Source organism: Dermacentor andersoni, chromosome 3 (genome assembly GCF_023375885.2).
Source record: "Dermacentor andersoni chromosome 3, qqDerAnde1_hic_scaffold, whole genome shotgun sequence".
Taxonomy (NCBI): Eukaryota; Metazoa; Arthropoda; class Arachnida; order Ixodida; family Ixodidae; genus Dermacentor; species Dermacentor andersoni.
In genome coordinates this window covers 218,220,506-218,237,628 of record NC_092816.1, presented here as the reverse complement: position 1 = coordinate 218,237,628, position 17,123 = coordinate 218,220,506, and the positions used below count along the sequence as shown (strand labels likewise).

General features: G+C 43.8%; 1 protein-coding gene across 6 annotated transcripts in view; it reads left to right on the top strand.

The window, feature by feature from the left end:
- Wdr33 (WD repeat domain 33) overlaps positions 1-17,123 on the top strand; it is a 189,884-nt gene that overhangs the window by 69,442 nt on the left and 103,319 nt on the right. For all 6 annotated transcript variants that reach the window (XM_050184398.2, XM_055073509.1, XM_055073501.1 and 3 more), the window contains one exon: positions 8,517-8,614. In XM_050184398.2, coding sequence (XP_050040355.1) covers positions 8,517-8,614 — 98 coding nt within the window. The remainder of the gene's footprint in view (positions 1-8,516; positions 8,615-17,123) is intronic.

The following is a 17,123-nucleotide window of genomic DNA, read 5'->3' as shown; positions in this document are numbered from 1 at the left end:
TTGCTCAAAAGGCTTAGCCGCATGTCGGAGGATTGCTTGCGCGACGTGCTTGGGAGTAAACTTGGAAGCCAAGTTCGAAGCACCAATGCTTGAAAGGCTTAGCTGCAGGTCCAAGGATTCCACATGCAAAGTGCTTGGTAGTGAAGTCCGCGTCGCCAATGCTCGCAAAGCTTAACCTTGAGTATGAGACGTCCAGTTATCGGCCGTGCTTCTGCGATGTCCGCGTCGCACCTGTTTCTAGCGATCACGGTGTCCGGGACATTCCCCTACGGCACGAGCACTGGAACAAAGGCGAACCGCACTGGAGTCACGAGGCGGGCGCAGCCAGTCGAAGGCTCCTAAACGACCTTCAATCATTTGCTTTTTGTACATTTGTTTCTGTATCAAGGAGGTAGCGGAAGCAGCAGATTTGAAGACTGAGAAATGCACTTAACAACGAGACCAAGATGGTGTGGCGCGGTTGCGCCATTCCAGAGATATTGTGGCTTGAAAAACAGTGTTTTTTTTGTGTGTGATTTCCACAAAATTTTTCGGCATCTTGGCTGATCCAGCAAATACTTAGAAACACTTCTATGTGGCTTTCAGCGAAGATATTTCGAAATCGGATAGAAAAAGGGTTATAAATACTGCAAATGTGATCTCCAAGAAATCGACTGTTTGGCAATTTTTCATGATGCAAAAGCCAGGAGTGTGCTGAATTGGGTTGTTGGTTGTGACGAAGGGGGTAAAAACAGTGACAGCACGAAAGCAGAGATGATGTACACAGTGCTGTATACATCGTCTCTGCTTTCGTGCTGTCCTGCGCGCTGTTTTACCTCCTCCATCGATGCGAAAGCTGCATACCCCCTTAAGGTACGACACTTTGAAGACAAACATTTTTATTTTAGAGAATAAAGTTATGATACTGCTGTCCCATGTGAAGAAGTCTGCTTTAATGCTATTAATTCATTTAAAGTGGTGAAAATATTTGGTGATATTTAATTCAATGTTTTTCTGTAAAAAGTGGGTGATCTCACGAGAGATCGAACATGCATGTCCGCTTGATATTTTTGTTTTGTCTGGCATTTTTATATGTCAAGTAGGAATGTTCAAACTGCACGGAATCTAAAATTTTGTTACCAGAAATCGTTTCCAGCAAGCCAAAAAAATATTTGAAGGCGGCAGCGCGAGCGTCCTTTTATTACTTACCACAATGTTTTTCAATTTCACAGCCGAAATAAATGCAAACTAAAAACGTTCTGTCGAAAAACGTTTCTGCTCATTTTAATACGCTTTATATGCTTTAATACACTTTATATGCTGTCCACAAACAAAAAATGTAAAAAAATGCGAACTTGGCCCAAATCAGAAAAATTTTGTAACTGGTGTGTCTTGGCGAGTTTTCTATATTATGCAGAAACTTGAAAAAAGTGCCAAATATAGAACGTTCCCATTGAAACATTTCTGCAAAGTATTATCTTCCTACATGCAACACAAGAAAAAAATTGTTGACAAACAAGCTTTCTCCAAGAAAACTCATTTTCAAAAAATAAAATAAAAACTCAGTTTCCAATTATCTAAAAAAATTTAGATGGAAGTCCGCTTACGTCGTGCAAAACGTGGGTGCGATAATATATTTCCTCATTTGCTTTATTCACAAAATATAACGGGCCAAAGTGGGCCATGTGCTGGCTTCAGTACCTTTGCCGGTTGTCTACCAGTTGCATTCTCGCATGTATAGTTGTAATTTATTTGCTGCTTCAGAACTTCACTCTGGCAGCTTGTTTATTTGTGTCTAGCATGTGCGGATATGGGGGATGTCTGGCGCCCCCTAAAGTGCTAATGCGTACTGAGTTTGCAGCCTACAACCTTCGCACTTGCGCCTCCATTATTCGCTTGTTAACAGCGTGCGAGACACCACGATTGCATGTTGTGGCTGGCCTTGCCAAAATCCGCCTGGTGCACACAGTAGATTACCTGTATGCATTGCCAAGGCAGGCTAATCCGTAAGCGAGGGAACGCCATTATAGAGGTGCTACTTCACCGCCTGCTCCCCATTTCCCACGTGCAATGGCTACTGGAGCATTTTTCGGCACCACTGTGTGCCACTCTCGCTGTGCCTGTCTAAAAACTTATGAGTCATTTCCCAAGCTGTTTATTTGACTTCCCGTTATCGCATGTTTTCCGCGTTGCTCACAGATAATGTCTTCCTGTCTTACCTCGACCGTCACCTCTGCGTTTCGACAGTCCGAAAAAGTGTAGTGCGGCATAACTGAGCCAAAGGCTGCCGAAGTTGCCCAATTGACTATGTGTTGTCAGTACCTTGCTGACGCGCTTTCCCACGCCGAGGAAAGCAGAGGTCACTGCTGGCGCCAGACGGACATTGTCCTTCAATAATGAGCGCGGTCCACATGTTGTCACAGTGAAAAGCTTTAGGCGGCCTTGTTCATGAAACCGTGAGGCATTCTGGAGGCTGCAGAAAGAGGGCAGCGCTGCAGAAAGAGGGCAGTGCTGTTCAGTACAAACGTTTCAACTTGTGGTCTAACTATACACGCGATGCATGCGACTCGTAGCTCGGTCCAAGTATTCTGTGCTGTTTATTTACGCATTCACACGAAGGAAGATTGCTAAGAAAAAAAATTTTCGTTGCGTAAACGTTTTGGATATTGCCTCCCTGCGGAAGCTACTGCCAGAGGCTGAGGATGTTCACGACACCGGCGAGGTCTGCCAGCACTGCTTTACGCGCCTCGAGAAAATCCTGTCTTCATCCAGTGACAACTGTGATGAAGTAGATGAGGCATTCCTTTAGAAAGAAAAAGCAATTGACGACTTCAGCAGGTACGTCTGATGTTTCACCATTGAAGCCACCATCTTCCTTTCACAAACACTCCAGGCGCTCTTACAGAAAGAGAAAATGGGCCAAGATTGAAAGCATAGTAGTGACAAAGATATGCTCAACTTTAAGCGCTGCATACGGAAGCATCAGTATGCCTAAACCCTATATGGCAGAATGTTGTGCACATGCTGGCTGGTCAAATAGCTTGAAGCAAGCATACGAGGCTTCAATGTCATATCAAGAGTGTCTCGATCTCTTAACCATCGTGCCACCACAAGTTGAAAACAAACACGTTCAAGAGGCAATCCGAGCTGTCACAACGTATATGCTCAGAAAGGCCTGAAATTGGCGCGAGAAGCATGGAATTTGGTCAGATTTCGATCCATACACGAGGTCAAGGTTAAGTCCATCGGATGTACAAGCTGCACTCGGCTACTTCACCAAGGGCGAACTTGGGTGCTCTTGGCAGAGCCCGAACAAGAAGGATGTTGTGTCAGTCACCACGAACAGCTAGAGAGGGTACGTCTCAAAGCGGTTTATGACATGCTCTATCCGCGAGGCGTTCCAGATGTTCGAAACAGCTCACCCCGAAAGTGCCATGGCCCTGTCAAAATTTTACAGCATGCATCAAAAATGGGCACTGCTCGCACCTCAGCAGGAGGTTTGCATTTGCATTTATTGTGCTAATGCCAGCCTTTGTGTCTCCGCGCTTGAGAACATAACCAGCTTGAAAGCATCGTGTCATCGCGGCTCCCCAACCACAGATTGTATATTAGGTGAATGCGAGCACTGCCCATGGAGTGAAAGCCTCACTTTGGCCAGTCCGGGAATGGTCGACGAGGTCACATTTGCGGTCTGGGAAAGCGGTGACTTGATCAAGAAGGCGCCGTCCCTTTTTCTGAAAGAGCTGGGCGCACGGGTGACCAAGTGGATTCCTCAAGAGTACATATGCCGTGCTCAAGCTGCAGCTATTCATGAGACAAAGAAGTGCGAGCAGTGCGGAAGCATTGTTCTGCATTTTGATTTGGCTGCTCACAAATGAAACACAGTTGTACCATTGGCACAAGAAACAAATCTCCGCTTTCACCTGTGTCGCCACAACAAGGAAAGCAACACACAGCTTTGCTGTCATAAGCGATGACACGCATCACGACACAGCGCACACCTGCTACGCCCTAGGCAGAGTGCACGAAGCGTTAGATGAAAAAGCGCCCGTCTACTGTCATGTAACGTGTGTCAACGATGGTACAGCGAGCCATGTTAAAAATAGGTGCCAGCTATATGAATTGTGCCATTCCAAGTACACGTCTGCGAGGTGGATATTTTCCGCTACCGGGCATGGGTGGGCTCCTTATAACACCGAGCTTCCCTGCACAACCCTAGGTCTGGAAGCATCGCCTCCATTCAGTCGGCACACAAGCTGGTCTCCCAACTTAGCGGAAAGATCGGGAGTGCGGCCCTGCTCCATGCGCCTGCTGCAGCCATTGAGGAGCATCTTCAGCAAAAGCCGCGTGTGCTGGGAATTCAGTCATTGCATGTGTGTGCCTGCGATCAGTCAAGCAGGTATGCGCTGTCCGTGGCCAGAACTGTTGCGAGCCAGGTGACGATGATTAAACCATTTTAAATACTAACTGCAAAGGACACGCAGTAAATATATTCGAGCATCACAAGTAGTGCAGAGTTTGTTCCCTCTTGCATCGCAGAAAACAAAGCAAAAAATATGTTCTCTGTTCTTGCCACAGTAAAGAAGCCACGTAAACCTTCCTTTATTTGTGACAACCGTTGTCTTTTCTTTTTTTTAATAGAGAATAAATGTCAACAAACCGAAACGAGTAATTGCGGCACTAAAGCGGGACGCTCAACATGGGCAATTTTTATATTTTCTGAATAAAGCAAAGGAGGAAACATATTGTCGCACCCAGGTTTTACTTAACATAAGCGGACTTCCATTCAAAATATTTTCGAAAATTAGAGGCGGAGTCCTTTTATTTAATTTTTGGAAAATTCGTTGTTTTTTGAAAAACATATATATTCAACTATATTTTTCTTCTGTATGTCATGTAGGAAGGTAATATTTTGCGTAAATGTTGCAAAAAGAATGTTCTATGTTTGACACCTTTTTCAAGTTTGTGTTTAAAATAGAAAATGCGCCAAAACGCATCAAAGCTACAAAATTTTTCTGATTTTGGTCATGTTTGCAGTGTTTTTACACTTTCTTTGTTTGTGGACAGCATAAAAAAATGCATGGAACTAATTTACTGTAAAGCATATTAAAATGGGCAGAAGGGTTTCTCGATACGTTTTTAGTTTGCGTTTAGTAATTCGGCTGTGAAATTGGAAAATATTGTGGTAAGTAATAAAAGGATGCTCGCGCCACCACCTTCAAATATTTTTTTGGCTTGCTGGGAATGCTTTCCGGGAATAAAATTTTCGGTTCCGTGCCATTTGAACATTCCTACTGGACATATAAGAAAACCAGACAAAATAAATATCAAGCGGACATGCATTTTCGATCTCTCGTGGAATCACCCAAGTGTGAAAATGTCCACTCATGCGAGCATTTGTACCTCTTAAACAATTGCTCTATCTGTCCCATAATGTTTTGGCATTTATGTAGGACTACCTATGAACTGTGCAATGGTCTAGAATAAAAAGTATGTGTTGTGTGTTTGGAGAATTATCCATCAAAGACAGGAAAACTGAATTTTGGAAGCTTATTTCGGAGAAAATCGGCAATATTATAAAATGTTATGACTGGAATTGACTGGAATATATGAAACATATGAATATATGGAATATATGACTGGAATAATTGTATGACTTTGGCATGTGACAAAAGTGTTTCAAGCAAAAATCTTAATGTAAAAGCTCATTAATGATGGCGCAGCACAAGAATGAAGAAATTTGAATTTCAAGAAACAAAAGAATAAAGATTGTGTGTTGCAATACACACACACGAGAGCAAAGTACCAGAGGACTAATATGCATCACACTTGTAGCCAGGCCGTCTTCAAGTGTCATCCTGGTCATGTTTCGGCCGTTGATCAGCCAATGACGATGATTGTTATTTTGACAGGTGTTACCTCGAAACAAAGTGACGACAAATAGTGACGATGATTGTTATTTTGACAGGCGTTACCTCGAAACAAAGTGACGACAAATAGTGACCTAGCCTGCTTGAACTAATCTGATTTTACTACATCTATCGCAGTCTAGCATTTTGCCTGTCTTCAACTTTTCTTTCTTCATTGCCTACCTGTATACTGTACAGTTAGTTATCTGTGTAACGACTCTGGTTCTATCAATCTCTTCGCTTATATTTTTGCCCACCAATACTCTAACCATCTCTTAGTTATCTAAACTGCTGACCAGTAAATGATTCTATCTTCTGTGAATTCCAGTGCTTCTGAAACACAATTTTTACAAGTATTGCAACATCAGGCCATTGAAGCATTTTCTTATGTGAGCATTGAGCAAAATATTAGCAAAGTATTGTAATGTATTAGGTTTTTCCCAACATATAATTAATCTTATCGACAAATACTTCCGCATAAGCGAGAAGGAAGGGAGTTAACTGAGAGGCCTGGTTTTTGATAATCGTAAGAAGCCAACAAGCAGTGACACCAAGGACAACATAGGGGAAATTACTTGTTCTTACTAATTGAATTAAAGAAGTGATAAATTAATAGAAATGAAAGTGGATGAAAACACAACTGGCCGCAGGTGGGATACAAACCCACGTCTTTTCATTATGCGGGCAATGCTCTACCAACTGAATCCTCAAATGCAGCAACATTGATGCCTTCAGGTAGCACGTGTGGGTTTATTGACCGGTTGCCTTCACCAAAAAAAGATCACGTACCTGTTACGCCTGCAGCAGAAAGGATGTTCCGCCACCAAGGTTTGTGAGTGGTGGTGCTGTGGCTAACACTCCCAGGGTTAGTTCTTGTAGTAAAACATAAATACCCAAGAAAATGGATGGGAAAACGAAACCACGGTAGCTCAATTGGTAGGGCCCTATGGTAATGCTGTGAAGCTGCCTAAATTACATCGTTTGGCAACTTAGTGGAGGCAGGCAGAACACTGCTGGAATGCCTGCGCACTGAGGTTTCAATGCAAGGCAGTCAAAAATTTTCTGCGCGCGTCTCTTGTGGAGCCTGATGGGGTTTCTTATGTAGTTCTTGAACTGAAAATCAGTCGTATCTGAGCAGATTGGTAACAGTTGTTTCCTGTGTAAGCCGGTGCCTTTAAACGTGACCGTCATGATTGCTGATCTGCCCAATGCCTTGCAGTGGTTTGTGTCGGTATCTGCTTGTTTTTTTCTTCAGTGAATAAAGTTCCTTCGAATAAAAAAAAAAAAAAAAATGATCAGCGCATCGACATACAGCACACCGGCTCTTATGTACATGAGCTTTTCAATAAAATTCACGCTTGCGCTTCTTCAGTATCTCAATAAAGGCTTATAACTTTTCTCGGTCTTGCAAAAAATAAAGGCAAAAAGCCACGCATCATTTGCAAGTGCGCATTGATGAAGTGCAATAAAGTTACCTCTGCCACAGTTTGCAAATAAAGTGAATAAAGATCCGAAAAAGATGGCAAATAAAAGTGGTTAAAACACTTGCAAACGATCGTGCCATGTCTTAATGCAACTTCACACTGAACGCAAGCACACTGTTGTTTGGATGTGTTGTTGATGCCAGGCTGTGGTTGCCCCACCTGGGAAGGACTGGCTCAAGACATTCGCGCCATGGCTCTGGGTAGTGGAGATGCTCCACAATTGGCGCAGCAGAGTTTAATTACTTATTTTCTTTATCTTAAGGGACTTACAGGCGCATTGGTAGCTCCTTTTACAGACAAATGCTCCATTGCTCTTGCATGTTCCGCGAGGAGGGATTTACTCGTTAATCTATATACCGTGGTTCTCTAGAAGTGTATCGCATGCAACTGCACTGTGCAAATGGGATGCAAGAGTGGTCATCTTCAGCAATGAAATTTTTTCATTTATTTTGTCTTAGCCCTTGAAGCTCTTCTGCTTTCATCATCTGGCCTTGGCTTGTATGCCTTCGGCCTGTTAGAGAGGCACAAGCAGTTTTTCAGATCAAAGCAAGGTCGTGACGCTTGAAATATTCATTCTTGGAAAGGAATTTTAGGAATTAGTTCAGCGCCTTGTTCTTCAGTGCAGCTCACTTATGTTCTTCGAGTGTTATTTTTTGCAGTTTGCCCATTCAGCCCTACGCTTGCGATACTGCCCTAAGTATTTCTTCAGAATGTCGCCAGGACCTCCACCTTCCAGTGCTATGGCTGTCAGCTTTAACACCAAGCTCCCAGTGGTGGTTTACTGCAGAACTGGTCTCCGAGAAATATCGGCTCATTTCCAGCTTCCATTCAATGGGCTCTGCATGGTCTTGAGAGTAGTTGCGACATTGCAGTTGCCATGCAGCTGTTCCCTGTGCTGGCCTCTGGGAAGCGCAAGCCACAAGCTGCGCCCTTGTGCACATGCACTGCTGCGTGTGCTTTGGCAGAGGGTGTGGCCCTGTGCCCAACGGTTGGCAGAGTCTTTTGCTTTCTGAACCGCATGAGTAGGCTGTCGCCACTGGAGGGGTGCATGTTTATTGCAAGGTGGTGGGTGACAAGTGCCGGGGGTGCAGGTAGAAGAGAAAGTCGAACAAGATGTTGTTTCCCCTCTCCCCCGCGCCTGCAGCTTCTGCCCGACGGACACAAAATTCACCACTTGTTCCGATGACGGAACGGTGCGCGTCTGGGACTTCCTGCGCTGCTTTGAGGAGAAGATCCTCCGAGGTGAGCCGAGGCCTTTCCTCCTTTAATTCCCCTGGGACACGGTGTAAACATGGCCAGTGTCCAAATTAGCTGCGACAGTATCTTACGCTCAAAACTGCCATTTTCCGTTGGCACTGCTTAAACAAAATGTTTGCCTGTTGTGGCTTCGTCCCGTTGTGTAATGTGATGCTTTGGGGCAGTTGGCCATGTGTAAAAGGTAAATGGCAAAACTTGGCGATTGGCCTGAAGGTGGCCAGCGCCAGCACGTCAAGTTTGCTAAGGTTTCATTCACTGTGCCAGTTGCTGCCAGTTGCTGCCAGCAGACTGTTCGGGATTGTGGAATGTGAATTCAGTAAGGTGATCCTTGAAGGGGCTAATTGGGACCTGTACAGCGCATTGGTAGAAGTAGCAGCTTTGTTTGCTGCGGTATGTTGGGTTACCTACAAGCAAGCCTCCTGCAGTAAGGACCAGCTCTGTTATGTGCAAGTTCATAACGTCTAGTTGTGTTTAAGTGGTTGAGATGTGCTTGTTTAATAGCGATTTTATTGCCTCAGCGTGATTGCCAGAGTTCCCAGGAAAATATTGTGTAGGTTAGTGCCGCTCTTAAAAAAGCATGAAGCTGCGTGCCTTCAGAGACGCATGTTTGAGCAACCATGAAAGAAGCCCAAGATCAAGTGAGTATTTTCCAGGATTTAGAGCTGCATGATAATTTCCACTGGGCCAGTGATGCAACCTGACCAATTCGAAAGGTTAATTGTAATTTGCAAATGTACACTACAGACAGTACAGCAGCCACGGTGACGTGTGCTACAAATGTGGCACTTGTGCCTTTCACTTCTGCCCTGTCGGTAGCGCACTTTCACAGATTTAAATATAAATTACAGACTCTCCAAATCCTCGCCCTGGTATTCAAAAGATTCTGCCAAGTGCTGCTGCAACAGTCTTATTCAGAATGAAAACAAAGGTGACCAGATTATGTGGAAAACGTAATTATTAGCATACGTAACAGTGTGATGAATGTATCTGAAGTTCCAGTTGTACTGCCATACACCGGGTGTCCCATGTAACTTGAGCCAAACCTTAAAAATATGCAAATGCCACATAGCTGGACAGAACCAAGGTAATGTTGTTTGCCATCGTTTAAGATACTCGGATTTCTTGCGTTCTGCCTATTTGCATAAACAGTCTTAATTAATTGATCAACTTCTCAAATACATTAGGTTGATGAAGAGTATCAATGAGAAAATTGTAGAGCAAAATGAAAACCTCGCAATGCAGCTTTCTGTTCCTCAATATGTGCTCCATAAACGTGGTTTTCCAAGCATGAGAGAAGCTCACAAATATATGCAAAGTGCCTCAAGCGGCCAGTCGTGTGGCAATTTTTGCAGGTATAGCACGTCGCATTGCTTGTGCTATACCTACACCACATGTCTGTAAAAGGTGTAGGTAGAGTAGGGCTTCTTGGGTGTTGAACTCATGTGGTACACCACACAAGAGCAAGGGCAGGACAGGGGATGCTTTCTCTTTGGGAGACATTCTCTGGAACTCCAGAAGACTAGCCCACTGCCCATTCATCGGGCTATGGCTGTTGGGCAGGACCCAGTTTGAATATGCAGCAAAGGTTAAGTCAGTGAAAGGTGGGGAGAGCAAGGTTTAAGCCACCAGAAGGTAGGACTGCAAATGAACGTTGCAGCATGCAAGAGCAGAAGGTGACACCTGTATTTCACCTTTGTGCAGTGTTGCAGAATTTGGGAAGAAAAAAAAATGCTTGATTATGAGGGGTGATCTTTAAGATTACCACATTTGTGCTCTGCTCCACCACTAGAGGGCACCTTTATTTTGAATGATAGTGCAACCCACTGCCCCATTCCAGAGGGGATGCTTGTAGCATCCATCCATCTATAGCAAGAAACATTTAGAGTATTGTTAGAAAAAAAAGCGAGGAAGACATAGATAAAACCGAAGTTATTACACACATAAGTAACTGTACAGTGCAGAGATGTAGGTTTTAATGAAGAAAGAAAAGATAAAGGAAAGATAGGCAAAACGCTAGACTGCGCTAGATGTAGTAAAACCTCATTAGATCTAGCAGGCTAAACAACTATCAGTGCCCATATCAAAGGGGATGCCAATAAAAATCATAAGCTGCTGCTAAAGTTTTTCCTGGCAAATATGATGGCGATTCTTCACATCATGTGCTTTTGTGATGGCACTTTGAGGCTGTCTTGCATAGGCTTTAGTAAGTTGTACACACTCTTTTTGTGTACTGTAGCATGTGTGCAAATACTGGTTTGTTCATTTCATCAGCTCATTTTGGCTCAATTGTGAGGAGACTGGGTGCAAATTTTGCTGCAATGTAGTGCATTCCCAGCACATCCATCAATGTTTCGTAGAAGGTCCCCAATGACAAGACAAAGGCGGCTCAAAGCTTGCAGAACGTTAAGCAGTTATTGTAAATGTTTTGCAAACTTGTCATGCCTGCATTGGTTATCCCTATTGAAGGGCATCGACAGTATTCATCGTCCTTTAAAGATGTTCTTTAATGATCTTTGGCTAAGGCCTGTGGCTTTTTATCTCCAAGGGCTTGACCAAGGCAGCAGTTAGGGCTAGTTCGTCTGTCATGCGGAGAAACTGAGCAGTGCTAAATGGACAATGGGGGGTGGAACTATTAACGACAGTGTGTGTTATTGTTGTGTCTGTCCTTGACCATTTTAGTACTCCAAATAATTGTTTTAGCATTTGTTAGATCTCTGCATACAGGCATACAGGCTGCCAGCACCTAGCTCTTCTAAAGCAACGAGGATTTCATTGCACAGAAGGTAACATACGCCCAAGCACCCTGCACCCAACAAGCGGTATTGTTTCTCCTTTTGCATGGAGGGAACCAGGCTGACTACACTGTCTACATAGTACCTGCCTTCATTGAGCTATGCTGAGCCAGAGATGTTGTCAAAATTAAGTGAAAACAAGGTATTGTTTTGCGCTAGAGTTGTCAGAATAAAAAGGCATATGAAATATTGACACAGGAGGCTTGTTATAACATCAATCTTGTAAAACTCTGTATGCAAAACTGAGCTACAGTTGATGAAAACGGGTTTTCTGGCCTTGCTAAAGTCATAGACAGCCAGGATCGCAAACCCATGTCTTATCTGTAAAGGAATTCTTACTGATCATTAGGGTCATTCCTGTAACGGTTCATAGAGGTCTTGATCGAATTGGAAAGCAACGCCCTGACACCATGATAGCATTGAGAACATAAATACAGTAAAGTTCCGTTTATTCGACTTAGGCTAATTCGATCCCGACTGAAGGACCCGGCCAGCGCCCATGCATTTCTATGGGTGCAAATGTTCATAATAAGTTCGGTCCTAAAATTGGCATTCGCCGGATAATTCGAACTTGACCAGACCGCACACGTATGCCTGACCCATTTGATGACGCCAATAACAACTCCTTTAGTGGCAGCGTCTGTCTCGGTGGAGCTAGGGAACACGTTCGACACGACACTTCCCGTCAAAATCGCCTATTTTTGGCCCGACCTAGGATGATTTTTTCAAGCAATAACGGTACCACACAATGTCTGATTACGGTATCTACCCCATTCTATCGGGTACCTTTTATTTGCGCAAGGAAATTGGGCCAAAAATTGCCTGCGCAGTGCAGTCGGATACGAAACCAAAACTTCCTTTGTGGTGTTTGTGCGCTTTACCGAATAACTTGGCTGTGTTGCGGCGAAGCTGACTTAAGAAAAACCAGCCGCCGAAAAATGGGTGCATGTTAGATTTCTACTTTGGACACATAGAAAGTAGGCACACGCTTGATTAGGAGGTGTGTTAAACTTGAGTAAATACTGCCAAATGAATCAGAGGTGCGCTCTGGCATTTTTTTTTTCACCATCTTGTTTAATTCAACTCGCTAGATAATTCGATCAATTTCGTCGGTCCCGTCAAGGTTGAATTAATGGAAGTCAGCTGTAGTACATTTAAGTGTGGTGGCACTTGCTACCACCCCGTTTCTGAGAGGAAGCAGCTGACATTCATCATGATCATGATTGTCTGGTCATCTTGTGGCTTGTGCAGCCCTCACAAAAAGAAAAGAAAAATGGGAACAGAAAAGGAAGTGCAAAAGGCAAGCTCTGGCTTTCAAGTAACTGAGTGATGATGAGGTCTGAGGGGAAATGAGTTTGTGTACCGTGCTAGTTTGAGTACAAATTGATGGTGCTTAATAAACATTTCCCTGAAAACATTTCTTTTTCTGATGCTCTACTTTTGTACTCGGTGTAGCATAAGTTGAAGCACCTGGTGTATGCGACTCTTTCTTCAATACCTTTGGCTGAACGCACAAATTTTGCACTGAATCACCATTTTGCTTGAAGTTTAATTTATTACCACATTTATAGGCATTACTTCCCAGTTTCGTCTATATCCAAACTGGCTATCATTTGCAGCAATGCCACCCAAGCATGTCGATTCCACTGCAACAGAGCAGTGGTGCCATCTTTAATAGCTACAGTGAGCACGGCGTTTTCACAGTAGCCATGATTATGCCGTCATGGATGGCACTACCATCCTCTTGCAGTGGAATTTTTCAGTGGGGCCACTGCAGACGGCGCCCAGCTTGTGATGCCAGCGAACCAGCCTTCGTGCGAAACGGTGCCCGTGTGCTAAACTTGGCGGGAGACGAGCCGGTGGATTGGAAGGCGTGCACACTCGGTGCCCCTGTTAATGCAACGCTCGGTGTACAGGATGTTCCACATGTGCCAAAATTTATAAATATGCGAGTGCCACGTAGCTGGAATAAGGTAATGTTGTTTGTCAACGCTTGGAGCAAGTTGGACTATTTTTTGTCTTTTGCCAAATTACATAATTAGTTATTATTAATTAATTAGCTTCTCAAGTATTATAATCAGAGCAGCATTGTCCGTGAGAAAATAGTAGGTCATCATGAAAATTTCCAGATCGTTCTTTCTGTTGCTTATATGTGCAATATAAAAAAGAAATTTCAAGTATGAAAGAAAGCCCGACAAACACAAAAATTGTTTTTGCAAGATGAGCAAGGTCCCTATATTTACTTTGGAAGGCGAGGTGGTGAGCGGAGCAGTGACTAGCCTGGCCGAGAGTTTGAGCGCGTTTTACTTGCGACTCGAGCTCCACGAGATGCGCAGCATGATGATGACTGAAGACGATGTGCAGTGAAGACGACGATGCTAAGTATGGCATTCACATTGGGGAAGGTGAGACAGAAGTGATTTTTTCAGGACCTTGACTTCTGCAGTAGTTGTAGTGACATGGTGCACTTCCTTTCTGGGCTCCGAGGGAACCATGGAGTTTCATACAACTGCTAGAGGGAACTGTGATGCTTGTGCAAACGGGAGGTGGGCCATGCAGCCAGCGCGGGGAATAGTGGGTAGTGCACGGCTTTGCCTAAACTTCAGATGGCTTCATGACTTTGCAAAGGGATCGTTTTTAAGCAAGTACTGCATTATAAATAATTAAACATTGTTAGAATTGTTCAACAACAGGATTCAAGCACAGGGCCTCTAGCACAGATGCCCAGTATAGAAACCATTACACCACAGATGCATTGACAAGCAGAACCACTGTAACTAGTAGTGATTATGCATGCTTGCAGAGTCTTATTATTCTCTGCATTAAAAAAAATATGAATTGTTTTGAAATTTAAGCCAATTTAAGCCCAGATAAAGCATAATAAACAAAATCACAAGAACTTCTGAAGCCTCAAGCACAAAGACCAGACAGGCACTACCGTGTCAGATGCACTGCCCATCATTCCCATGGTGGCTGATCAATCGTAGCACCGGGGTTCCCTCTAGTAACGAAGAAAACTGTATGGAGGGAACCTTTCTTTGCAAGAAAAACAGTATCTGTTTCATCCCCACTGCAGGGCAGAGGCTTTTCCCAGCAATCTCCTGTCACTTCTGTATTGCATCCCAGGCAAGTTTCACCACACCACCAAGTTGTATGGTGTCCATGGCTACATGTTTCTTTACGTGGCACCAGTCCTGTTACTCCAACATGTCTGCTTGACAAACCACATGGGCTGCTGGACTGTCGGACCAGTTCTCTTTCCTTTCGTCTAACTGGTTTTGTGAGGCACCGAGAACTGATGATAGGAGCACCAACGTTGTAAAAAATTACCCGCTGACCGCTAAAAGTTCTGAAAAAAATTTGAATAAAGGAACCGTGCTCAGGAACCACTTCGTTTGGTCGGCTGAAATAAAAGTCTTCATTTCAGCATACGTAATGAATGATATGCATGGAAAGAGAGAAAATTGAGCTTGTGATAATGCCAGGGTCCGCTCGAGTGCAGTTTTGCTCTGCTCTGGTTGCTTCCAGAACACTCTAGAGATTGCTCTCGCTCTGCCCTGGACACCTGGGGGTTCCTAGAGACGCACACAGATCTTTATTAACATTGCTCATTCCACAATAATTAGTTTCTAGATCATTGTAATTCTACTTAATCATCATCGTACTACAGACTACCTTGACACAACTCGTGCCTTATGTGAACCTCTGTATTAAAAGTAGATGAATGTAAGCAAATCGTTTTTTTTTTTTTTCTTTGCATAAAGTGAACAGCCTTTGTGGCCTATTGGTAGCACGGTTGCCTTTGAATCTTGTCATGGATACCTTTTGCAATACCATTTTTTGCTAATGGACAAAAGCTACATCAGGTCCGCTTCTCAAAACCTTTGACCCTCACAGCTATTGCTAATTGTGCTGCTACACAGGCGTACACTTCTGACGTACGCAAAACCTAGCAAGGCACTGCCAACAGCAGGTCAGAATTAGCATTAGCTGAACTGCCTCAGTGTCGCTTGGTGGGTGCCACAGAGATAAGCAGTCGTCTGGCATAGTCTGTCGATGGGCCTCCTGCTGACCTTTTCCGCTTCTGCATTCTTGATACTTATATTTTTTTTCTCTCTCTCTCTTTGTGAGCGAATTGTGCTTGGGGTTATTTCTGAGACCAAGGCGGTGCTCCCCATATGAGAGGCAGTGGCGCCACATTTTTCTCATTCTTGTAGGGTCCCTTGCTGCTCTTTGTCTTGCTCTGACTTGAGTCGTCACCAGCTCGCCCAAACTGCCATGCTTTTGACTCAAGTAAATAACGAAAAAAAAGTTGCCAATGATAACAGTTGCATGTGCACACATCTAAGGTTGAATTATGTGATGGGCACTAGCTTCTGGATCGCAGTAACTGTAAGCACAACCCTTAAAATTACAATGGCTGGAACTCGCCAGTGTGTCAAATAAATGGAAGCACTGTGTATAGGCTCTCAAATTTTCGCGCTCATCTCATTGAACTAAATGCACTCTTTTCTGTGATTGGTTACGGATGATGGCTGCCATGCTTTCATACTATATGTGCGTCAGTACTTGTTTAATGGTGCTTTGCAAAACTGAGTTCATTAACTTCAACTGCATCATTTTTCTTTTATGCCCTTTCATGCCCTGAGTGCACAGATTGAACTGACACATTGCTGCTTATAAAAGTACTTGGCTGTCCAAGGGCATTTAAAATGTGAGGGAAAATCGTGGCCATCTAGGTGCCGTTATCGTGTCCCTTCCTAGTAGCTTGTTCTGTCCCTTGTGACAGATTCTTTTGTGCAATTGCTCAAGTATCTGCTGATGCATTGACTGCCATAGCAGATTGTCCGTCTGTTCGTAGTAAACTGCAGTAAATTACATTCATAGCAAAGTAAAATTCACCTGTCACATTTCCCGCATCACAGGTTGACTGTGTCTCATAAAATGTTAATATTGCTGTGCCATCATTATGTGCCAGCAGTTGATGCTTGAGCCACTTGTTAACAGCAACATGTCATTGTGGGTGCTGAGCCTCTGTGCTGCTTTACAGGTCCTATAGGTTGTAAGTATTGGTGTGCTAGAGATGAATGTGCAAGCTGGAGAACCTGGAATTCTCCCATGGCAACACTGCACCGCAAGTCTGCAGCTGTTGCTGCGTGAATGTCATGCCCTGCGTGTGTTGTTTTACTTTTGGCCAGCTTTCGCTGAAGTATTTATTTATTATTACCCTCAGGGCTTACAAGAAGCATTATAGAGTGGAGGGGCTGTAGTATATCATTACATATAAAATAAGGAGAAGGGAAGAACATAGTTATATTGCAAAGAAAATACAGCAACTACAGGTAAATGAGCACAAAAGTAACACAGCAAAAGTAAACACTTAAAACTCACTATTGTCTTATCACCGTTGTGCTTGCTGTACTGGTGCATTTGTGAGCAGCGTCATTGCTGTGACAGCAAGGCGGGCCCATAGTAATCAGTTTATCTATGTTGCAACTGCAGTGATACAGTCTTAACTGACCCGATCACCGCTGAGTGCGCTTGAATGCGCAATGGTACACGTGTTATATAGTGGAGAGATTCAAGCCCTGGGGTTTGGTTTAATGTTTGCCAGCAATGCTTGACGTAATATTGCTACCAGAGTGTTGCTCTGTTTCTTGGACACAAAATTGTTCATAAAGAACTAGATTCTGCTTGTTCGT